General features: G+C 45.9%; 1 protein-coding gene across 2 annotated transcripts in view; it reads right to left on the bottom strand.

Annotated features, from left to right (window-relative positions):
* The window catches only part of ACACA (acetyl-CoA carboxylase alpha), a 483059-nt gene that overhangs the window by 45151 nt on the left and 411719 nt on the right, over positions 1–26189 (bottom strand). For both annotated transcript variants that reach the window (XM_077295311.1, XM_077295310.1), the window contains exons 50-52: positions 24162–24297; positions 10667–10844; positions 10129–10241 (exon numbers count right to left, since the gene is read on the bottom strand). In XM_077295311.1, coding sequence (XP_077151426.1) covers positions 10129–10241; positions 10667–10844; positions 24162–24297 — 427 coding nt within the window. The remainder of the gene's footprint in view (positions 1–10128; positions 10242–10666; positions 10845–24161; positions 24298–26189) is intronic.

Here is a 26189-nt window from a genome sequence, read left to right as displayed (position 1 = left end):
TTTCACATGGCCATTTTGTGATTATATTAGTTTTAAGATGATGATGATGATGATGTTCCAGTTATGCAATGGACTGGGCTTCACTACCAAGGCAAATATATGTGAACATACTTGGATGACCACATTTATTTTAAAGCAGGTAATAAAAAGAAAATTGCAGGTGCCAGAGTTCAGTGCTATAAACTCCTCGGGTCGGGTAAATGCCTGGAGGGTTGACCTCTATTTAAGACATAAGGAGGTGCTCTACATAAAAACATGCCCCCATCCAAAACAGTTTTTATGCACCATGCACTTGCAACATGCACTGAATTTGATATTAGGAATGGAAGCTAATGTTGTAGCTGAGGCAGCAGAATGATGCCAGATACCATGGCAGTGAACTACCAGCAGGTTTATAAGTCCTGAGCCACAGATCATATAAATGAGCTGCAGTGTAAGATTAGCAAAAATGCCTAAGGTATTGCAGTTGATATAATAGAAGTATGGTGCAGTTTTTTCTAAAATACAATACTAGACATATCTATAGCTTATATAAATGGCCTACAGAATGCCAGTCCTACTTATTTCCCATTTGAGTCGATTATTCTTTATATTTCATGTACACTAATAGACAGCAGAACAAGTTGATCAAACAAGCTGATTTATAAATTGAGGTGTTATTTACCTTTAACTAAAATAGACCATTATGTCACATTTCCATAAATATGGAGCCAAAGTTTATCTTAAAGGGTTATTCCAATCTTCAAAAATTGGTATTGTTGGATAGTGCTTTTAAATACTAGCAACTATGCTTATTAACATTTTCAACCATTCTTGAGATATTAACATTTATTTTGCTTACGGCTTGTTGTCTAAGAGAACGACCATTTCTGATAGTCAGCAGGACATGAGCAGTGCTTACAACCTACTTTCTATTCAGCTTGTAAGCGCGCTGTTACCTCCTAATCCCGGACAACTTCAGAGCAGTGCTGGTCAGTCTCCTAGGCAACGAGCTGTAAACAAAGGCGCTAATATCCCAAATATGGCTGTAAATTTGAATGTCCACTAATATCCATCTGTGAAGATGGGAATACCAGTTTTAATGACGCCCTGTCACCAGGTCAAAAGTGGCCAGTTTAAGCTCTTGTGTTATTCCATTTGCTGCCTGAGTAATCACACAGTCAAACACAGAAGGAACATTTTATTTAGGGACTAGATGGCAGCCCGATTCTAAAGAATCGGGAGTCTAGAATCCATATATACTTTATTTATTCAAATGTAAGAATAATACAATTAATAAATAATAGTAAGAAAGAACAAAAAATGGCTGCACTCACCAGCTCTTGACAATTCTTGTTATTTAAGGTACAGTTACACAGGATCCATGAACATGCTTATGAGGGGAGTGATGAAAGACATCAGACAACAACTTTGCGTGTTGTGGCAAATGCCACAACGGTTCTTTGCTTAAGAACAATAATGTAAATAATAAATAATATGTATCAATAACTATGTATATTGGTATGTTCTTTCTTGGCACAAATTGCAGGAAGTAGTATTCTAGGCAATTATATATTAGATGGGCATTTCCTGAAGGAAATACATGGTGCTTGAACAGCGCTACCAGCTTTACAGCAGCACTTTTCACACACGGGACTGGGGGGCGCGCTTACTTTTGCACACGGGACTGGGGGGCGCGCTTACTTTTGCACCCGGGGCCGGGGGCGCGCTTACTTTTGCACCCGGGGGCGCACTTACTTTTGCACCCGGGGGCGCACTTACTTTTGCACCCGGGGGCGCACTTACTTTTGCACCCGGGGGCGCACTTACTTTTGCACCCGGGGGCGCACTTACTTTTGCACCCGGGGGCGCACTTACTTTTGCACCCGGGGGCGCACTTACTTTTGCACCCGGGGGCGCACTTACTTTTGCACCCGGGGGCGCACTTACTTTTGCACCCGGGGGCGCACTTACTTTTGCACCCGGGGGCGCACTTACTTTTGCACCCGGGGGCGCACTTACTTTTGGGGCCGCACTTACTTTTGGTGGGCGGGGCTCCTCGGCCTCCGATTTGGTTGGTGGGGCCCCTCATCCTCCGATTTGGTGGGTGGGGACCCTCGGCCTCCGATTTGGTGGGCGGGGACCGGCCTCCGATTTGGTGGGCGGGGACCCTCGGCCTCCGATTTGGTAGGCGGGGCCCCTCGGCCTCCGATGTGGTGGTCGGGGCCCCTCGGCCTCCGCTTTGGTGGGCGGGGCCGGGCCCATCGGCCTCCGCTTTGGTGGGCGGGGCCGCTCGGCCTTCGATTTGTTGGGCGGGGCTCCTCGGCCTCCGATTTGGTGGGCGGGGCCCCTCGGCCTCCGATTTGGTGGGCGGGGACCCTCGGCCTCCGATTTGGTGGGCGGGGCCCATCGGCCTCCGATGTGGTGGGCGGGGCCCCTCGGCCTTCGCTTTGGTGTGCGGGGCCCCCCGGCCTCCGATTTGGTGGGCGGGGACCCTCGGCCTCCGATTTGGTGGGCGGGGACCCTCGGCCTCCGATTTGGTGGGCGGGGCCCCTCGGCCTCCGATTTGGTGGGCGGGGCCCCTCGGCCTCCGCTTTGGTGGGCGGGGCCAGGCCCCTCGGCCTCCGCTTTGGTGGGCGGGGCCGCTCGGCCTTCGATTTGGTGGGCGGGGCTCCTCGGCCTCCGATTTGGTGGGTGGAAACCCTCGGCCTCCGATTTGGTGGGCGGGGACCCTCGGCCTCCGATTTGGTGGGCGGGGACCCTCGGCCTTCGATTTGGTGGGCGGGGCTCCTCGGCCTCCGATTTGGTTGGCGGGGACCCTCGGGCCTCCGATTTGGTGGGCGGGGACCCTCGGCCTCCGATTTGGTAGGCGGGGCCCCTCGGCCTCCGATTTGGTGGGCGGGGACCCTCGGCCTCCGATTTGGTGGGCGGAAACCCTCGGCCTCCGATTTGGTGGGCGGGGCCCCTCGGCCTCCGATTTGGTGGGCGGGGACCCTCGGCCTCCGATTTGGTGGGTGGGGCCCCTCGGCCACCGATGTGGTGGTCGGGGCCCCTCGGCCTCCGCTTTGGTGGGCGGGGCTGGGCCCCTCGGCCTCCGCTTTGGTGGGCGGGGCCCCTCGGCCTCCGATTTGGTGGGCGGGGACCCTCGGCCTCCGATTTGGTGGGCGGAAACCCTCGGCCTCCGATTTGGTGGGCGGGGACCCTCGGCCTCCGATTTGGTGGGCGGGGACCCTCGGCCTCCGATTTGGTGGGCGGGGCCCCTCGGCCACCGATGTGGTGGTCGGGGCCCCTCGGCCTCCGCTTTGGTGGGCGGGGCCGGGCCCCTCGGCCTCCGCTTTGGTGGGCGGGGCCGCTCGGCCTTCGATTTGTTGGGCGGGGCTCCTCGGCCTCCGATTTGGTTGGCGGGGCCCCTCGGCCTCCGATTTGGTTGGCGGGGCCCTTTATCCTCCGATTTGGTGGGCGGGGACTCTCGGCCTCCGATTTGGTTGGCCGGGCCCCTCGGCCTCCGCTTTGGTTGGCGGGGCCCCTCGGCCTCCGATTTGGTGGGCGGGGACCCTCGGCCTCCGATTTGGTGGGCGGGGACCCTCGGCCTCCGATTTGGTGGGCGGGGACCCTCGGCCTCCGATTTGGTGGGCAGGGACCCTCGGCCTCCGATTTGGTGGTCGGAGACCCTCGGCCTCCGCTTTGGTGGGCGGGGCCCCTCGGCCTCCGATTTGGTGGGCGGGGTCCCTCTGCCTCCGATTTGGTGTGCGGGGACCCTCGGCCTCCGCTTTCGTGGGCGGGGCCCCTCGACCTTCGATTTGGTGGGCGGGGCTCCTCGGCCTCCGATTTGGTTGGTGGGGCCCCTCGGCCTCCAATTTGGTGGCGGGGACCCTCGGCCTCCGATTTGGTGGGCGGGGACCCTCGGCCTCCGATTTGGTGGGCGGGGGCCCGTTGGCCTCCGCTTTGGTGGGCGGGGGCCCGTCGGCCTCCGATTTGGTGGGTGGGGCCCCTCGGCCTCCGATTTGGATGGTGTGGACCCTCGGCCTCCGATTTGGTGGGCGGGGACCCTCGGCCTCCGATTTGGTGGGCGGGGACCCTCGGCCTCCAATTTGGTGGGCGGGGACCCTCGGCCTCCGATTTGCTGGGCGGGGACCCTCGGCCTCCGATTTGGTGGGCGGGGCCCCTCGGCCTCCGATTTGGTGGGCGGGGCCCCTCGGCCTCCGATTTGGTGGGCGGGGACCCTCGGCCTCCAATTTGGTGGGCGGGGACCCTCGGCCTCCGATTTGCTGGGCGGGGACCCTCGGCCTCCGATTTGGTGGGCGGGGACCCTCGGCCTCCGATTTGGTGGGCGGGGACCCTCGGCCTCCGATTTGGTGGGCGGGGACCCTCGGCCTCCAATTTGGTGGGCGGGGACCCTCGGCCTCCGATTTGGTGGGCGGGGACCCTCGGCCTCCGATTTGGTGGGCGGGGACCCTCGGCCTCCGATTTGGTGGGCGGGGACCCTCGGCCTCCGATTTGGTGGGCGGGGACCCTCGGCCTCCGATTTGGTGGGCGGGGACCCTCGGCCTCCGATTTGGTGGGCGGGGACCCTCGGCCTCCGATTTGGTGGGCGGGGCCCCTCGGCCTCCGATGTGGTGGTCGGGGCCCCTCGGCCTCCGCTTTGGTGGGCGGGGCCGGGCCCCTCGGCCTCCGCTTTGGTGGGCGGGGCCGCTCGGCCTTCAATTTGGTGGGTGGGGCTCCTCGGCCTCCGATTTGGTTGGCGGGGCCCCTCGGCCTCCGATTTGGTGTGTGCTCTGCCTGGGGCCACTGTGCTCTGCCTGGGGCCCCATATGCTGCCTGGGGCCCCTGTGCTCTGCCTGGGGCCCCATATGCTGCCTGGGGCCCCTGTGCTCTGCCTGGGGCCCCTGTGCTCTGCCTGGGGCCCCATGTTCTGCCTGGGGCCCCTGTGCTCTGCCTGGGGCCACTGTGCTCTGCCTGGGGCCACTGTGCTCTGCCTGGGGCCCCATAAGCTGCCTGGGGCCCCTGTGCTCTGCCTGGGACCACTGTGCTCTGCCTGGGGCCCCACATGCTGCCTGGGGCCCCTGTGCTCTGCCTGGGGCCACTGTGCTCTGCCTGGGGCCCCATATGCTGCCTGGGGCCCCTGTGCTCTGCCTGGGGCCCCATATGCTGCCTGGGGCCCCTGTGCTCTGCCTGGGGCCCCTGTGCTCTGCCTGGGGCCCCATGTTCTGCCTGGGGCCCCTGTGCTCTGCCTGGGGCCACTGTGCTCTGCCTGGGGCCCCATATGCTGCCTGGGGCCCCTGTGCTCTGCCTGGGGCCCCATATGCTGCCTGGGGCCCCTGTGCTCTGCCTGGAGCCACTGTGCTCTGCCTGGGGCCCCATAGGCTGCCTGGGGCCCCTGTGCTCTGCCTGGGGCCACTGTGCTCTGCCTGGGGCCCCCATATGCTGCCTGGGGCCCCTGTGCTCTGCCTGGGTGTAGGACACTGGTGACGTCACTTATCTCCGGACATAATGTCCGGAGCTAATGTCCGGAGCTAATGTCCGGAGCTAATGTCCGGAGCTAATGTCCGGAGCTAATCTCAGGACATTATCTCAGGACATTATCTCAGGACATTATCTCAGGACATTATCTCAGGACATTATCTCAGGACATTATCTCAGGACATTATCTCAGGACATTATCTCAGGACATTATCTCAGGACATTATCTCAGGACATTAGCTCAGGACATTATCTCAGGACATTATCTCAGGACATTAGCTCAGGACATTAGCTCAGGACATTAGCTCAGGACATTAGCTCAGGACATTAGCTCCGGACAAAGCCACGGAAGTTGGCACAAATTGCAGGAAGTAGTATTCTAGGCAATTATATATTAGATAGCTTTTGTGGTCTTTAACAAAGGGGCATTCCCACAGGATTTCTTGGGGGGGGGGGTGTATTTAGGCTGCTCTGCATAATTACCCTGTGAACAATGCCCCCTTGATAAAGATCATAAAAATTAGAAATAAATAATAAAGCCCTTAGCCCTAGGACTGTTCGGTGGATTTTTGTGAACTGAAAAAAAATACTCAGGGGAGCAGCGGGAATACAAAGATAAAAAACTGTCCACGATTGACCTGGTGACAGGTCCTCTTTAAGTAAGGTCATAGCAGCTTAGCAGAAAGGCAACAGACTAGCTAAAGCTGAATTTGCCCTTTCTTACACTAATGGGGACAACATTTACCAGTTAGTATGTCTCTCAAAAACAGTCTTTTGCAACTGATACAATAAGGAAAGCATTGCAGCTAAATATTGCTCAAAAGTATGGCCTGTTACTGACCCGACTTAAAATATTTTATGTGCAGCACTGCGGAATCCCACCTATGCATGTGGTGCCAAAGGGGTTAATCATTTAATCATTAAATCGAGACCGAAATTAAAAAGTAGATTAAGCCACCACCAGATTGGTAAAGACAGTCAATGGCGTCACCAAATGAAAAAAACTAACACAAGATACAAAAATTCAAAAACTAATTTATGGAGTATGTGTTGAGCTAATTTTGGCCGGGGATTTGCTCCCATTTTGGGACAACATGTCCTCTCTGCAGCATTTTAAAACCAGACTGACATGGGAGCAGGCATCTGCTGGCATAGAAGTAGCAGGAGATGTGAAGGTCACTATTTTATACCCAGCTTATTTATAAAAATACAAAATGGAACTAGGGGAAGCACCGATGTAACAATGCCTATCTTGTGGTGTAATGTATATATACACACAGGCACTATAGAAATAAAAAGGCAAATGTAAACACGCTCTAATCATTAGCGTTTGAAATCCATCGTTTACATTTTATGATAAATTAGCATTAGACGTTATGTAAACTCCATGCTCCCGAATCTACTGCAAAAATAAAACCAAATAAATTCAGACATGAAAAAGTATGTAAAACATACAAAATCTCCCACTGACTTTCATAAAGATAATCTCCTAGGGTAATAGAGTCTGAGGGGTTAAAGAAGGCAGTGAACCCCTGGTTAATGATAGAAATTCAGCAGGCAGCATATGATAAATGGAGCTCTCCCCATTTCTGCTGAAGTCAGCGTGAACCGTGACCCCACGGCTTGTTTGTGGCAAATGGAGTGCGTGAAATATCAAGGGGCAGTGATCCAGAAGAAGACCAACTTTGACAAATTTTAAATTGGCCAGAAAGAAAAATCTGAAAAAATGCATTACCCTGTATTCTACAATCTTCCCTTCATTCAGCTGTACTGAATAAGTAGCCGAACAATATGGGAAAACAAATGAGTTGGTAAGCAATTTTGGATAGCTTACAGAAGATGTTTATCTATGGCACGAGGCTCGCTTATTTCTCTCTAGTCATTCATAAACATATGCCGTCATGAAAATGTGTCGAATATTGGAACGTCTTCAGAGCTCATTTAATAATGAAGATGCAGAATCAAACAGCGAGTCTCAAGAGCAATGTACGGGAGGGCATGAGAATAGTGAGAGAAAACGGGAAGGAAGGAAAAGAGCAGGAAGGGCAAATATCAAGGCAAGAAGCAGAGCTCAGCAGTCTGAAGGGTCAATACCGACAGCCATACTCCGAGATGTACGTCAGTTACCCAGACACCAGCATTCCCAGCTAGAAGCCGTCTGCATATGGAAACACAGCTCTTCTCTCAGGGAATTGTAGCCGTGTTATATGGGTTACATTGCTAAACAAGTGGCACAAATCAGCATTTCCCTAGTGGATTTTTGTCATCTCAGCCCCTGCTGAAGGTTCTTAAACATTCTGTGAATGAGTGCACAGCCTGCTACTCCCTCGTTTCCGCACAGCCTCTAAATGATGTGGTGACGCCATGTAAAAGAAGAAGGTACTCTGCCATCCTATAGGTTATACATACCACGGTGGCAAACTCTACAAGATCTTATCCCAATATTTAGTTGGTATAATAATAATAATAATAAGATTAGCGAATACCTCCAATTAGAAAGGTAGCATAGTTCTTCTGATTCGCTATGTCGCTTACCCCACATGTAGGGCATTACTGCAGCTTAGGTATCTATAGTTATGACCACTCATATAGTGACAGACAGTTAGCTGCTAGCAGCTGTTACCATGGATACTTAAGCTACTGCAATGCCCTGCACATGACGTAAGTGACACAGCGAATCAGAAGAACTATACTACATTACTAATTGGAGGTATTTGCTAATATTATTATTATTATTACACCTACTACATATTGCGATAGGATATTCGAGATGGAAATACCGTTTTAAACAAAAGAACAGCACTTTACTGTTACATGTAAAGTGAGATACTTGGTGGCCCGTGAATTACGTTGGATATGCGATAAATGTACGTGATGGGAAGACCCCCTGAAATGTAGTGCCTTTTAATAGAATAAATCCTGCTGATGCACCCTACACCATGCAGCATACATCTGAAGTACAATGGAGGTGGAGCGCCCCCACATCAAGGGCAATGGGGTACTCGGCACCGGGTCTATCTCTTCTTGGTTCTGGGGATGTCACGGTGGCCCGACCCAGTCCGTGGCCCTTCTGAGGGGCGTCCAATTAAAGGTGAAGTTTGTCTGGTGTTCGTGACGCCACCTGTGGTATTCGGTCAGGGTGACCGACGCTGCTAGGGGTCCGCTGGGGTGATGGAGTGGCAGCTAGATGGTATACCTTCCCACAGGTGAAGTATGTCCCCAGGGCTTCCCAGGTGTGTAGGTGGTGATGGTGGACGATATACGGCGCAATGAATAACGAGGACACAAAGGTTGCAGTCTCTTTACCTTTTACTGAAGACTTCAGCGTCCACAGTCCAGAGCACCGTTCACAGGGCAGGCAGAATCCGGCCGGTCCGAAGGCACATCCAGAGTTCCCTTATCCAGGTGGAAATCAGTAGCTTTCCTACTAGCGCCTGTGTGTTGTAGTACCTCCCTGCTGAGCACCACGGGATAGTCCTCACAACTCTCGTGGATGTTTCTGATGTTCTCTCTCTCTGTCCCCCAGATGGTATGGATAGGACAACCCGTATGACGGGGTAGGCCTGGGGCTTGTTTGTAGGGACCCTAGAGACGCCCCGAACCCCACAATTTGCCACCGTGTCTTCTTAGGTATTAAGGTCGGGCAGCCAACTTGGAATTGACTATCCTGCCGGTCTCTGAAGTAATGCGTAGAGTCAATTACTCCCTTGGTGTTCCGGCCACCGGCTACGCGCCTCAGAAGGAGGCAGCCGATCTCGGGGCAGACCTCTCCTTGTGCTGTGACTTCGTTTCTCACTCTCCACAATACACTTCTCTTCGTGTCCTTTCTTAGGATGCTGCCGCACGTGGGGCAGGCGCAGCTCCGTAGCTATCTATCTCATGCTAGGCCTCTGTCAGGATCCCACCCCTGACAGGGACCCTCTGTCTGCAACTCAGATGTTCCTCCTTCTCCCCCTGTCTGCCTGACAGGTCCTCTCTGGGTCAAACCCAGGCAGCTTCTGACTAACTTCCTATCCAACCCCCAGTTTTACCCGTGTGTGAGGAGTGCCCTAATAGATAGAAGCAAGGCTCCCCCTGGTGGACTGGAGTGTGAAGTGTGGTGTGTGACTTGTGATACCTGGCAAGGTGAACTCCTTTAGTACCATCAGACGTAATATCACTCCCCCTGGTGGAAGAGTGACATTACTGCAGCAACCAGGACTCTGGGGCGCTGCAGAGGCTATGGACGTGACATATGGAACTGTTAGCATGCAGTAGGATAGTTGGGTCTATATGCACAGTGTGTACATTGACAATTGATATCAGTGAATACGTTGGCTGCAGGGTTAACAAAAAAAACAAATATCTGAGCCCTTGTCGTGCCTTCAGCAAGACTTGCCCTTAATTTTAAGTGTGGGATGAATAACCTTTATGCCATCACAACGATGGACTGGGACTAGTGATGAGCGAGCGTGCTCAGTAAGGTGTTATCCGGGCATGCTCCAGTGCTAATGGAGCATTAACAAACAGGCAATCCCTGCATGTGATGCGGCTGTCGAACAGCCACGAGACAAGCAGCCGCGGAGACTTGAACATAGCATTAGAGCACGCCGAAGATGCGCTATTAGCACTGGTGCATGCTCGGATAACACCTTACCGAGCACGCTCGCTCATCGCTAATTCTGGGACTGCACAATGACCAGCACTCACCTAATCTCTCGGCCAGGTGAATGTACACTGGATCCACTCTCCTCATTGTCTTTACCAAATCCTTTCTCCGGAATTTTATTTCAACGGTACCTTCGGGTTCCAAAACCCCCCCTCTGCAGGAAAAAAACAATGTTACGTGGAGCAACACAAATGTATACCGCATACACACTTATGTTAGGTCTAATAAATCTCATAGAATGTGGCCGAATGGGATAATATCATTGTCATGTTTGTGTGGCAGAACAATACTAGAGTGAAATGGTTTGCGCAAGATGACAAATTATTCTGACGGTGCCCCAGAAGGAAGGCTTACAACGTACAGAATGATATCCTTGTTTAGAAAGAAGAAGGTTCCTTGTTGCCAGAAGGGAATGCTGCTCATGAAGGACTAAAATAAGAATTGTATGATACGGTCATCATATAGAACCACAGCAAGCACCGCTATGTGTATTCTTGGCACCGCAGCCAGAGGTGCAGAGCAGGGAAGTTACCAGGGCAAAAATGAAAAGCACACGGAATACAAATGAAAAGGTCTTACCTGCTGTCCTTATCAGCATACATTTCCATGTGCCTTGGGTTAATTGTGGGGTCAATCACTACCCATGAGCCTCCTCTCAGCTCAGCTTGCGGTGGTATGTACACGAGCACAGGCTGCTGGTATTCACGTAAGCCATCGACAATGTATGCTCCAAACTTCAGGACTTGGTCATACATATCTGTGGATAAAAGCCTGAGGTATCATTTCTGTCTTACAGGGAAAAGTACAGAACATCATTTTAGCCCAAAGGAACTTTCCGCAATACAACTGTTAGATAAATGTAGCACAGAATCAATAGAAACAGCCATTTACGTGGCAAACTGCTTTATAGGGTAGTCTCTATATTACACTGTGTGTATAATTATTAGGGTGCGTGTCCACGGTCCGCAATGACGGCGCTTTGGATGGAGTGGAAAACTCGTGCCGCCCCCTTCTGTACGCGCGGTGATCTCCGCACCCCACACATAGGACCCTGTGATTTACCTTGCGGCGATGGAGCGTCGCCACAAGGTAAACAGACATGATGCGTTCTAAAAAGACGCGCCGCATGTCCGTAAACGCAGGGCCGCCGGGTGCGTGTTCGCACGCATAGTGGAGACGGGATTTCATAAAATCCCCTCCACTATGCTGTAACATGTGGACGCTGCGGGTTGAACACTGCGGTTGTATGCAGCCTCCAATCCGCAGCTAATCCGGATGTAAACCGGCCTGTGGACACATACCCTTAGGCAATTTGTGTTTTTGATAATTCATTTTATTACTGAACAATTACAGTCAATCTAAAAGGTTAATAAACCTGAATATTTAAGAATGTAAAAGTGAGGTTTTGTCTTTCTTAGAAGGATATCTCTGTGTGCAGAATGTTTGGGCAACTAAATGAAGAATATTAATTTATCCATCTTAATGTTTTATTTTCATCTGTTAAGAGTGAGAATAATAACCGAACAACTCAAAATGTCCAAAATTACATTCTGATATTTGGGAAAAAAAATATCACTGACCCCCTTCTTTTCAATTATAGCCATAAGCCTTTCATCCATGGAATGTGTCAGTTTCTTAATTTGTTGATGATCAACCTTTTGGCAGCACCAACCACAGCCCCCAGACACTATTCAGAGAGGTGTATGACCTATTTCAGTAATCTTATCTGATTGTTTTATGTATCTTGACGAATAAACTTGGTCTTTTATTCTATTCTGGTGGTTTATGGCTACTCCATTTTTCTTCTTTGTTTACAGCGCTCAGGAGTACTCCACTTTATCATATATTTCTCATACCTTCCACATGGGGGAACGGCATTGTATTGATAAGTTCCTGACCCTATAGACTGATAATGGGCATTTTGAATATTTGGTTACAACTGTTCAGAGAGGTGTATTGTTTTCCTTCACCGTAAATCTCCCAAAAGTTCTCAATAGCCAAACATTGGAGTAGCTCGATTCCTTTGTCCTGCACAAAGTCAGAAGCCATACAGATGAATATCTAATCAGAGCACCTCGTCAAAGGAGCATGTACTTGTGTAGTCTATACTGCCAATGCTGATTAAGGAATGGTACGGACACAGAAGACACTCCAAAATTAGAATATTATTGGGAATAATAGTATTTAACATTATACCAGGATGGGGGACATTATAGCAGGATGAGGTACATATATATATATGAGGATGGGAACATACATATCTAGAGTGGGTCCACTCTACCAGGATGGGACACATATGTAGCAGGATGGGGCACATACAGTATAAACCTGGAGGTGGCACATTATGGCAGAATGGGTCACATGATATCATGAAGGGGACCAGGATGGGGCACATTATACCAGGAAGCAGCTCAATATGGGGGACATTATCGCAGGAAAAGCCCTCCCTTATTATGTACCATCCTCTCTAGTTATGTATGGGGAGGTCCCTTATTATGTAGCGTCCTCTGTTATGTACAGTGCTATCCCATTATTATAGTATGATGTCTTGTTATATATAGCACCGTCCCTTACATAGCGTAGTCTTGTTATTTTTGTTATTCACAGCGCCCTCTCTTTATTACATAGAGTCTGCTATTGTTAGATATAACATGACTGCTGATGGAGCAGCATCTGACCAATAAAATCAGTCCATCAGCTGCCGCCATCAGAAAAGAAGCTTTACCATGCAATATCAGCTATCATTGCAGTTTATATCTAACAAAAGAGGACTGCATGCGATATAGAACAAGGTGCTATAAATAACAAAAATACCGTAATCTGATATGCAAGGGGCAGTGCTGTACATAACAAGAGAGGGAACTGTGTAAAAACAGATGGCAATGAGAGAAGACTATGTAATATACACTGCTCAAAAAAAATAAAGGGAACACTAAAATCCCACATCCTAGATATCACTGAATGAAATATTCCAGTTGTAAATCTTTATTCATTACATAGTGGAATGTGTTGAGAACAATAAAACCTAAAAATTATCAATGTAAATCACAACTAATATCCCACGGAGGTCTGGATTTGGAATGATGCTCAAAATCAAAATGGAAAAAGAAGTTGGCTGATCCAACTTCAGTGGAAATGCCTCAAGACAAGGAAATGATGCTCAGCAGTGTGTTTGGCCTCCACGTGCCTGTATGATCTCCCTACAATGTCTGGGCATGCTCCTGATGAGACGGCGGATGGTCTCCTGAGGGATCTCCTCTCAGACTTGGACTAAAGCATCCGACAACTCCTGGACAGTCTGTGGTGCAACGTGACGTTGGTGGATGGCCCGAGACATGATGTCCCAGATGTGTTCAATCGGATTCAGGTCTGGGGAACGGGTGGGCGAGTCCATAGCTTCAATGCTTTCATTCACATTTGTGGCCTGCTGGAGGTCATTTTGCAGGGCTCTGGCAGTGTTCCTCCTGTTCCTCCTTGCACAAAGGCTGAGGTAGCAGTCCTGCTGCTGGGTTGTTGCCCTCCTATGGCCCCCTCCACATCTCCTGGTAGCGCCTCCAGCCTCTGGACACTACGCTGACAGACACAGCAAACCTTCTTGCCACAGCTTGCATTGATGTGCCATCCTAGATGAGCTGCACTACCTGAGCCACTTGTGTGGGTTAGAGAGTCCATCTCATGCTACCACGAGTGTGAAAGCACAACCAACATTCAAAAGTGACCAAAACATCAGCCAGAAAGCATTGGTACTGAGATGTGGTCTGCGGTCACCAACTGCCGAACCACTCCTTTGTTGAGCATGTCTTGATAATTGCCAATAATTTCCATCTGTTGTATATTCAGTTTGCACAACAGCATGTGAAATTGATTGTCAAACAGTGTTGCTTCCTAAGGCCTCTTTCACATTTCCGTCTTTTGCTGTCCGTCGCAATGCGTCGCTCTGTGCAAAAAACGCATGCTGCAAAGTTGCCCGCGGGTGCGTTTTTTGCACATAGACTTGTATTACCGATGCATTCCTATGTCCATACGTCGTGCACTGGATGCGTCTGTATTTGGCGGACCGTCGTAGCGAAAAACGTTCAAGGGAACGTTTTTTTCGTACATCGGGTCCTGCATTTCCAACCGTGCATGCACGGCCGTAACTCCGCCCCCTCCTCCCTGGGACTTTAGAATGGGCAGCGGATGCGTTGAAAAACTGCATCCGCTGCCAATGTTGTGCCGAATTTTCACAACGTCAGTCAGTGTGTCGCGCTGACGCTTAGTGACGGCCTCATACCGACGGAAATGTGAAAAAATATATATATATATATATATATCTTGGTTGCCATAAAAGGAGGGAGGATCAAACATTTTTTTTGCACAGGGGCTCCAAGCTGTCAGTGTCCGCCCCCGGTGGAATTTGTATTTGTAATGGAATAAAAACTTTAATTGATTGTCTATTATTGGATTTTAAGCTACATATACTTCATGGAATACTGTGCTTTTTATTACATATTGATATTGAGTACTACCTATTGAACTGGAATATGCCCTCTAGAAAGTAAAGCACCAAGCCTAATTTACTGTTTGTATAAGGACAGGGTAGTAACCTTTGCCTGGCACTAGAGGAGTGCTATTTTGCATATTTTTCTCAAAAATTGTAAACACTAAAGGAAACTACGGTACTTCCCCTTCTCTCAATATTGAAATAAATTAATCAACAGCTAGCATTTTTCACAATAGGGTATGATTGCAACAGGCTGAGAGATGAAGATATGTGACACATTTTCAAGAGAAATTCACATCATAAATCCATGTGGTTTTACGCCCAGGATTTTCTGAGACCCATAACGGTCTCAATTTTTGGTGGATGGGGCTGTGTGAGAGATTAGTTTTTGCGCTTCGAGCCGATGTTTTCTATTGATACCATTTTGGGGTAGATACAATATTTTTATTGCCGCTTACTGCATTTTTTTTTTAGCATTGTGGCATCGAAAAAAAAAAAATAATTCTGTCATTTAGATTTATTTTTCTTATGACGCCACTTATCAATCAGGTTCATTAACTTTATATTTTGATAGATAGGACTTTTATCAAAGTAACTATACCACCTGTGTATTTTTTTTAATTTATTTATTTTTAATGGGGCAAAAGAGGGCTAATTTTAACATATATTTTTAAACTTTTTTTTTTTTTTTTACTTTTCACTGAACTACTTTATATAGCAGAATTCACTGCCTCCTATGAACACCAGCCAGAAGCTGGCGTTCACATGAATATAGTCAAGATAGCTACGGTGGTCTTACTCAGACCCCCGACTGTCATAGCAACTCATTGGTGCCCTATAATTGCGTCACAAGGGCACCTACGGGTGCATAAAAATGATGCGTTCCCCTGCCAGCACGCTGTAAATGATGCGGTCAGGGACTGGTGACATTATATTGCTGTCTGGGCATTAGATTCCACAGCTTATTTTCTAATAGTATTTTAAAGCATGCTAGCCATAAATATATACCATTCGAAAAATGTTAAAGGGGCATTCTCATGTTATTAAATTGTTTTAGGTAGACAGCATGAAAATAAGCAAGTTTGCAATTGACTTTCTTTTTCTATCTACTGTCATTCTCCTGCTTGGCTGCTCCCATTGATTTTTTTAGCTGCTCACAACCCACCTCTTCAGTTCTTGACCAAGCTGCTTTTATCAGTCCTGCACAAACACATGTCCCTTCGCCCCGACACCTTGCGCCAGTAGCAGTTCTCCTAATCATGTCTCTTGCTTTCCTGAGCCGTGTGCTTGTTCAAATGCACATATAGTGATAACAGTTTAGACTTCAGAACAATGACTGTAGTCAACAAAAACTAACCAGAACTGTCAATGAAGGAGGAGTGCTTCCCCTTCAACGAACAGGAAGGAGACTGCAGAACTGTGAGCCACACCAGAGAGAGTTTGAGGATGCTTCTTTAAATGCTGCTGCAGGGGGAGCTTCCTGCTAAACTGACTTTCTGCCAAGAAGCTGTTTGCATTAATATATACAGCGCGAGTATAGCTTAGGTAAAAAGCACAGCGCTGAGAGTCTATAATGCAGCATTGACCATTACTACATTTGTAATGATATAAAGAAATGCAAAAGGTTACAGGAGAGGCCTGGTGGCTCTGCAAGAAGCCCCCTTAGATTTTGTCACTGATACGATCGGTAAATTTAGTGCTCTTAAAGGGACTCTGTCACCTGAATTTGGAGGGAACAATTTTCAGCCATAGGGGCGGGGTTTTCGGGTGTTTGATTCACCCTTTCCTTACCCGCTGGCTGCATGCTGGCTGCAATATTGGATTGAAGTTCATTCTCTGTCCTCCATAGTACATGCCTGCACAAGGCAATCTTGCCTTACGCAGGCGTGTACTATGGAGGACAGAGAATGAACTTCAATCCAATATTGCAGCCAGCGGGTAAGGAAAGGGTGAATCAAACACCCGAAAACCCCGCCCCTATGGCTGAAAATTGTTCCCTCCAAATTCAGGTGACACAGTCCCTTTAAACACTAGATAGACTTTGCAGAATTTTTTTTAATGCGTTAATTTGCAGCATTTGGAGGAGTGTGTTGGGAACAAATGTTAATCTCCAGCGTAAATATACAGCTTATTCTCTTCAGTCTACTGAGAACTTAGGAAAGTGGAATTTGTTATTGAGTGGAAACATATATTACGATAAGTTATCTTTATGGGTAAAGCACAGTTTGTTGAAAATTGCCCATTTCTATTAAGAAAAAAGATTACTTGTCTGGGAACAGTTATCGTATGTGTTTTGTTAGGTTAGCCAAGTTCTTATGACATTGCTCAATCTTTACAACAGATTGAAAGTAGCAATGCCCTCGCGTACTGACCTCCCAGCCCGTGTTGCTGATCAAGAAGAAAAATTATAAAGCTGCATGAGGGATTGCTGCTGATTAAACTCGTCTAACCACTGGGCTGTCACTGCACTTTTCACTATTATCATTTGTCTACATCTCTATTAAGTGATCTTCCGCAATAATGCCATACTCAGCGAATAAAGAGCAGGCAAGAATAGAACAGTAGCCTATGGCCTATACTATTGGATTTTCATTAGCTTCCAAAAGCTAGCTACATTATTAAAAATAATATGGGGTTCTGTATATACATTACATTTTTGCTTGCGGTAGTAACCATAATTCTGCTGTGGCCAAAATGATGATCCACTGTCTTCTGTGTTCAGTGGAGGACCAACATGATCAGTGGTTTCCTTGTTCTGATCTTCACCTTCATGTTGCCTACTGATCTATAGTATGCAGCAATAATTGGAGAAATAGAGCTATGAAGATGGGGTGTAAGTAACAAGCAAGTGGGATGGAGGGAGGGAGAGAGAGAGGGAAAAAAGAGGATAGATGGATGAATGGATGGATAGAGGGAAATAAGAGGATGGATGGAGGGAAAAAAAGAGAATGGATGGATGGATGGAGGGACAAAAGAAAATGGAGGGGAAAAAAAGAGGATGGATGGATGGAAACAAAGGATGGATGGAGGGAGGGAAAAAAAGGATGGATGGAGGGAAAAATAGGATGGATGGATGGAAAAAATAGGATGGATGAATGGAGGGAAAAAGGATGGATGGATGGATGGATTGGTGGAAAAAAAGAGGATGGCTGGAAGGAAAAAAAGAGGATGGATGGATGGACAAAAAAGAGGATGGATGGCTATAGACAAAAAACCTGACCAGCACCCCCTAAGTGTGAACAGGTGCAAGCTGCGATATCTGCATTATATAGAAAAAAATCTATAGCAGCATTCTATAAAAGCCAAGATATATGCAAACACTGAAAATATTGAATCTAAACTGTATTATTACTCAGTAAGATGTACTTACAAAAATGAAGGTTCTTAGCACATAAATTGGCCCATTTATGTATGCCCATCAACCACGGCAAGGTGACCTCCCTCTGACTGGTCCCTGTTCTACTGTACATACCTCTCTTGAGCTATCAGCCTAAAGTTAAATGGATAAACATGTATCTTCTGGGCTATGAGCCTACAATTCAAATGGGTAAATAGAACTGATGAAAAACACCTGCTGGTCAATGGGAGGAGTGCAGAGTCAGGCTGGAGGCAGTCACACCTCCAATGTGTAGGCTGATAGCTCAAGAGAGGTATGTACAGTAGAACAGCGACCCATCAGAGGGAGGTCACCTTGCCATGGTTGATGGGCATACATGAATTGGCCGATTTATGCTCTAAGAACCTTCATTTTTGTAAGTACATCTTACTGAGTAATAACACAGTTTAGATTCAATGTTTTCAGTGTTTGCATATATCTTGGCTTATATAGAGTGCTGCTGTGTTTTCTTTTTCTATGTAATGCAGCTATCGCTGCTTGCACCTGTTCACACTTAGGAGATGCTAGTCAGGCTTTTTGTCTAAATTTTACTATTGGCGGTGTGACTGCCTCTAGCCTGACTCTGCACTCCTCCCATTGCCCAGCAGGAGATTTTCATCAGTTCTACTTACCCATTTGAATTGTAGGCTCATAGCCCGGGAGAGACATATTTGTCCATTTAACTGTAGGCTAATAGCTCAAGAGAGGTATGTACAATAGAATAGGACCCACAAGACGGAGGTCACTTTGCTGCGGTTGATGAACATACATGAATTGGCCAATTCATTTTTGTAAGTACATCTTACAGAGTAATAACACAGTTTAGATTCAATATTTTCAGTTCTTGCATAATTCTTGGCTCCTATAGAGTGCTGCTGTGTTTTCTTTTTCTAGATAGATAGATATCTGGTATTTGGGGCAAGCTGGCGCCCAACCACAGGAAGTGAAGAGACCAAAACTGCAGGGAAATGAGCAAAGAGAATAAAAGGGTTGAAAACTATATTAGAGATTGATGGTTTTTTTACACCAAAATACTGAAATAATGGTGGGTGTGCATTATTACAATTTTTTTAAATCTGTGGAATAATCCCAACTATATATATATACCAATAATGCATTGCAGGTTTATCAGGAGAGAGATATCCACCTTATCTCTCAGGCCCCTGTGTGGCTGCACAGATGGCACCCATGGTATGTCTGTTCCACAACATATTATGGGGAAAATATAAGGAGCTATAGGAAAATTGTTATAGGTATAGAAGAAATGGTGGTTTTGTATGCGACAAGCAGCTAAAGTTGCTGCTCATCAGCTCCTATGCGAGCATGCCTGTATGTGGGGGACATGACGACACACTGATAGACAAGGGATCAATGAAGGGACATTTGCATGGTATGATATTACTAGCACAAACTGTAGAATTCTGCACCGTCATCCTTTAGAGATTCAAACGGACAAGTGCAATGATGAAATCTTTAATAGACTATATAACAAATATAAAAAATACACATTTCTCTGTTTTGTGTTTTACTGTCATATGCCATCTACCCACTTTCTTATTTTTGATTTAACGTGGAATATTTCTTTAATTAAGTACGAAGAGATCTGCAGTACTGTTAAACATCTGTCTTTTAACAGTAGCAATGGGGTTAATTTCACATAAATTTACATCCTTTCAGACAAATCATGCAGAGTCTGGGGCCCTACTGCTAATTTCTAGTGAATTTCACGCTTGATGTCTTACTGTTGTGGGTCATTGCCACTTCATCTAAATAAACTGCTTGCAAACGGTTATTTCATAAAAATATTCACTTGAATTTTATAATTTAATTTTACATTATATGGAATAGCCTTCTGGCCATAGACAACTCATTGGAGAAACTCGGAGCACAATCTTGATATGTTTTTTGTTCCTTGCCTGAATTAGACCTCCCAGGCCGCACAGTAAAGAGTTTTTTTTCTCTCCTCACTAATGTCAATTTTCAGCATAGCCAGAGCTTTCTTTAATCTTTTCCTACTCATTACACACAATTTTGGAGTAATTTTACCCACAGTGCAATTGGCTTCTCGTGGTGTGTTTGTGTGCTTTGAGAGGTGGTGTAATTGTTTATTTTGCCTCCCTGCATAATACCCTTCCAGCACTGAAACCAGAAATGCTCTGGAACACCCAAAGGGCTTCCAAGACTGACAAGCTACACTTAAACATGCTTCTATACACAGGATAATAGCAATAGAGCCATGTCCCGAAAACTAATGGGAAATCTTTAACGATTTCTTTTCTCCTTCAAATCGGGTAAAAAAAAATTGCTTCTACAGGATTCCTTGTTCTGCACACTAAGAAAAATGTTTGTCGGTAATATCTCAGAACAGGAAAAACATAAAACAATGCAATCCAATGGTGTAAGCTTCCTAATATCCTGAGCAGTTTCATCGCAGGGTAGACTTTTCCAAATTCACATTCCCTTTCAATATTCCCATGTTCTTAGATGGCTAAAGAGGTTGTCCACTACCTTATCATTGATCATCTATCCTTAGGATAGATCATCAATGTCTGATCGGTCGGGGTGCGACACCCAGCACCCCCTGCTGATCAGCTGTTCTTGGTATCAGCGGCGTCAACCAGCCGGAACTGCACAGTTGCTCAATCTTCTAATAGTGGTGGCAGCTGGGTACTACACATCAGCCTTCTATTGGCGGATGTGCAGTACCCGTTGCGGCCACTATCAGAAGACGGAGAAGTCCTGTAACTGAGCAGGTCCGGCTGGTGAGTGCCACCACCGACACAGAGAAGCAACTGATCGACGAGGAGGCCAGGTATCGGACTCTGACCAATTAGACATTGAGGATCTATCCTAATGATAGGTTATCAATGATAAATTAGTGGACAACCTACTTTAAAATTGCAAAGTGCTTGTAAGAACAAACTATGCAGTTTTCTCATTATTAAAATTCCTCTCCATGCTCAAGAATTAAGTTATTTCTTTATTTTATAAAAATAATATGAACAGCACTGCAAGCTATTTCCAGTACAGCTTATAAGAACTATAGAATCGAGCAGTTCAGCACGTCCAGCTGGTGAAAAAATGTGCACAGCAATAAAAAAAAACATACAATCATGATCACTTGTGTTCACAAGCTTGTAAGCACTGTTCTGAAGTTGGCCATAATCACTGAAGTGCACTCTTAGCTTCAGACCCGCCAGCTTCAGGTAATACTGTGCTTGTCCAATACTGCAAAGGCCTCATATACAGGTGCAGCTCACAAAATTAGAATATAATCAAAAAATTAATTTAAATTCTTCACTAAAAAAGTGACTCTCATACATTATATAGAGTCATTACAGAGTGATCCATTTCAAGTGTGTATTTCTGTAAATGTTGATGATTATGGCTTACAGCCAATGAAATCCCAGAAGTCATTATCTCAGTGAATTAGAATAATTAACAAAAAACACCTGCAAAGGCTTTCTTTGTCTGTTTCAGTAGGCTACACAATCAGGTGGAAGACTGCTGACTTGACAGATGTCCAGAAGGCAGTCATTGACACATTCCACAAGGAGGGTAAGCCACAAAAGGTCATTGCTAAAGAAGCTGCCTGTTCACATAGTGCCGTACCCAAGCATATTAATGGAAAGTTGGGTGGCAGGAAAAAGTGTGATAGTTAAAAGTGCACCAGCAACCGGGATAACCGGAGCCTTGAAAGGATTGTTAAGAAAAGACCATTCAAAAATTTGGGGGAGATTCACAAGGAGTGGACTGCTGCTGGAGTCATTGCTTCAAGAGCCACCACACACAGACGTATCCAGGACATGGGCTACAAATGTCTCATTCCTTGTGTCAAGCCACTCATGACCAATAGACAACGCCAGAAGCATCTTACCTGGGCCAAGAAGAAAAAGAACTGGACTGTTCTCAGTGGTCTAAGGTATTGTTTTGAGATGAAAGTACATTTTGCATTTCATTTGGAAATCAAGGTCCCAGAGTCTGGAGGAAGAGTGGAGAGACACACAATCCAAGCTGCTTGAGGTCTAGTGTGAAGTTTCCACAATCAGTGATGGTTTGGGGAGCCATGTAATCTGCTGGTGTAGGTACACTGTTTTTTAGCAAGACCAAAGTCAGCGCAGCCATCTACCTGGAAATTTTAGGGCACTTCATGCTTCCCTCTACCGACAAGCTTTTTGAGGATGGAAATGTAATTCTCCAGCAGGACTTGGCACCTGTCCACACTGCCAGAAGTACCAATACCTGGTTTAAAAACAACACCAAACTCGCCTGACCTTAACCCCATAGAGAAACTACGGGGTATTGTCAAGAGGAAGATGAGAGACACCAGATCCAACAATGCAGATGAGCTGAAGACTGCTGTCAAAGCAACCTGGGCTTCCATAACACCTCAGCAGTGCCACAGACTGATCGCCTCCATGCCACGCAGCACTGATGCAGTAATTGATGCAAAAGGAGCCCCGACCAAGTATTGAGTGCATTTACTGAACATACATTTCAGTAGGCCAACATTTTGGATTTTAAAGTCATTTTTCAAGCTGGTGTTATAAAGTATTCCAATTTACTGAGATAATGACTTTTGGGTTTTCACTAGCTATAAGCCATAATCATCAACATTAGCAGAAATAAACACTTGAAAATGATCACTCTGTGTGTAATGACTCTATAAAATATAGGAGTTTCACTTTTTGCATAGAAGAATTGAAATAAATTAACTTTTTGATGATATTCTAATTTTGAGAGAATCACCTGTAGCATTGTTGGGAGGGAAGAGTTCGGGCCAGCAGACATTGCCACTCACCTTGCTATCAATCTAGCAGGTGCGTACCACCACAAAGCAAGCAGGGAGTCAGGAGACAGGGGAAAGCTATGCTCCAGAAAAGACAATGTGGGAAAAATTCACTTACAGGGTATCTGTCAGCAGGTACGGTATTTACTATGAAGAATAATAGAATCATAGAATGGTAGAGTTGGAAGGGACCTCCTGGGTAATCTGGTCCAACCCCCTGCTCAAAGCAGGATTCACTAAATCATCCCAGACTGATGTCTGTCCAGCCTCTTTGAAGACTTCCATTGAAGGAGAACTCACCACCTCTCGTGGCAGCCTGTTCCACTCATTGATCACCCTAACTGTCAAAAAGTTTTTTCTAATATCTAATCTGTTTCCTACCATTCAGTTTCATCCCATTGCTTCTAGTCTTTCCTTGTGCAAATGAGAATAAAGATGTTCCTTCTACAATGTGACAGCCTTTGAGATATTTGTAGACAGCTATTAAGTCTCCTCTCAGTCTTCTTTTTTGCAAGCTAAACATTCCCAAATCCTGTAACCGTTCCTCATAGGACATGGTTTGCAGACCGGTCACCATTCTGGTCACTCTTCTCTGAACTTGCTCCGGTTTGTTGATGTCTTTTTTGAATCTGAGTACAGCATGGGGTAGGGGTTAAACTCTGTCATTTACTAAGCTGTGTGCTGTTTACTTACAGTGAAGCTTTTATCACTAGATTATGATTGCACCTAACTGTCTATAGACAATGTACATACAGAACCTGGTGTGGGAGGGGTTAGATGTGGTGTGGGCGGGGTTAGCTTTCTCAGCTCTGCTGCATTGCTAAAGCTAAGAGCTCTGCCACAGCTGCTGTATCTAGTATACTAAGTGATACATTGTTGGATTCAAGGTCTCTTTGTCATTATTGATCTGAGATGACAGATTCCCTGTAACGATTAGGTTATTGTAAATTGTTTTATTACGGATAAGCTTTGTATTGATGTTCATAACAAATTGAGGCATATACTTTCACTTAATGAATTTTGCACAGTATTTATGCATGTCAAGACTATGATGACAAAGGGCATGGCGTCTGACATTACTCATACGCTGTATCCACTTCAACCACGCTTCCCAGCACAATTTCTGGCAATGACCTGGCAAGATGAGTAGGAAGTGGAGTTGTAATGACTATAGAGAGCCTAGCAACGAGTTCCTGTGATAATAGGTATATATATATATATATATATATATATATATATATATATATATATATATATATATATATATATATATATATATATATATTAGCTTTATACATAAAATTATTTTTATTAATACAATAAATTATTTTTGTCCCATACGGGGTATGTACATATTGCAGGATAATATTCCATGATACCCGGTCCCGTAATACCAGAGATGTTTGTAACACTTTGAAAAAATTACCTTTCATTCCACCAGAAAAACCTCTCCAGTTAGCAAACACCATAAGTGGTAGTCCTTCTCTGTTGAAATCCTTGATTGCTTGCGCAGTCTTAAAGGCGGAATCAGGAAACCACACCTGTCCGGCCTGTTGTATTATCTACATAAAATCACAAGATGGTTCATTTTCAAAATGCTGTTACAGTCTCAATTTTCCAATAGCAACTTGATAGGACACAATTTAAAAAATAACATCAACATTTCACAATATTCAACAATTAAAGCTACTGGATAGACAAGGACATATAATGCGGTTACACTACTTCATGCTGCCTATTAATATGAGCAATTAAAGCAAATCAGCAGGGCAAATTGGTTGCACTGGCCACCGCATCATTAAAGACGCTGTTCCCTTTCATGACATGACTGTCCCTGGCTGCAGGTTATTATAAAGAAACAAGCCGCACTGTACTCCCCTTCCCCGGGTGCACTGACAAGTCTCTGCTGTGGCTCCTGTAGTCAGGCATTGGCTATGGCGCAGACATCACATTGACATACTGATAGGGAATTTAGATTGTGAGCCCCATCGGGGACAGCGATGATAATGTGTGCAAAAACTGTAAAGCGCTGCGGAATATGTTGGTGCTATATAAATAAAGAGATTATATTATAATTATTGACAGCGCGGCAGGCAACCAGTGAGCTCAGTAGCTCTGCCAGTGTAGACTGCATGCCGCTCCTTCAGAGCCACGCCAATGCTACCACCACCTGGCACGTATAGGTACATTCAAGGTTGTGTCCCTGCCTTGGATGCAGGCAAAGGCGCTGAGTCGGCATATTTCCCTGCACATGACAGTTGATCTGATCAGCTGTCATGTGCCCCTAACAGCTGCGGCTGGAATCAGAGATCCACCTGTGGCTGTTAACCAGTTCAATGATGCTGTCAATCACTGACAGTGGCATTTAACATGTGCCGTCCAGAAGGGTGTCACAAGTACTGCCCATCAGAGCTCCGATCACGTGATCGCAGGGCACCGATGGGTTGCCATAACAGCTGGGGATCTGCAGAAGACCGCTGTCCCTGTCATTGTGAATCTTCTAAGAACGCCTGCCCCTGGTCTGCATTCATAGGAGACTGTGATTTCTGCTACACATAGAAGTGCTTAAGCACAGGCGATCGGATCATCGCAGCTTCAGGTCTTCTCAGGAGACTATTGAAGCCAGTAAGAAGTAAAAAAAAACTAAAAAATCAAGTTCAAAATCACCCCCTTTTTGCCCCATTCAAAATAAAACAATTTAAAAAATAAACATTAAACATATTTGGTATCGCTGCATTCAGACATGTCAGATCTATTAAAATATAAAGTAAATTAATTAGATCAGTAAATGACATAATGAGAAAAAAAATAGAAACACCAGAAATATGTTTTTTTGGTTGCCGCAATATTGCATTAAAATACAATAACAGACGATCAAAAGATCAAATTTACCCCAAAATGGTGCCAATAAAAACGTCAGCTCTGTCCGCTAAAAATAAGCCCCCAGCCAGTCCCAGATAAAGAAAAATGGAAACACTCTGGGTCTCGGAAAATGGTGACATCAGCAAATTTTTTTCTTACAAATTTGAATTTTTGTTCACCACTTAAATTAAAAAGTACCTATACATGGTATCTGCAAACTCATAATGACCTGGAGAATCATAAACACAGGTCAGTTTTACCTTACAACGAACAAAAAAAGAAATAAAAAATACATTGTCAAATTGCACTTTTTTTGTATTTTCAAAGCACGTTTTCGAGTACACTATATGAAAAAACACAAAAATTGAGCTTGATTTAAGTTGGTATACATGCAGCACATAAACGCATGTTTACTTTGGCCATAAAGCATACAAAATCTACAAGAAGCAAAATAAACATAAACCCTACTGTAACTAAATAAGTAAAAAGCAAAAAGTGCATTTAAATAACACAGGGTTCTAAGTAACAATGTTTTTGATCAAAAATAGCATAAAAGCCATCCCACCGTCGACAAGGTGACTGACGGTGGGAT

This window comes from Ranitomeya variabilis, chromosome 3 (genome assembly GCF_051348905.1).
Source record: "Ranitomeya variabilis isolate aRanVar5 chromosome 3, aRanVar5.hap1, whole genome shotgun sequence".
NCBI lineage: Eukaryota > Metazoa > Chordata > Amphibia > Anura > Dendrobatidae > Ranitomeya > Ranitomeya variabilis.
Note: the sequence above shows the minus strand (reverse complement) of the source record. Positions and strands in the feature narration are given on the sequence as shown.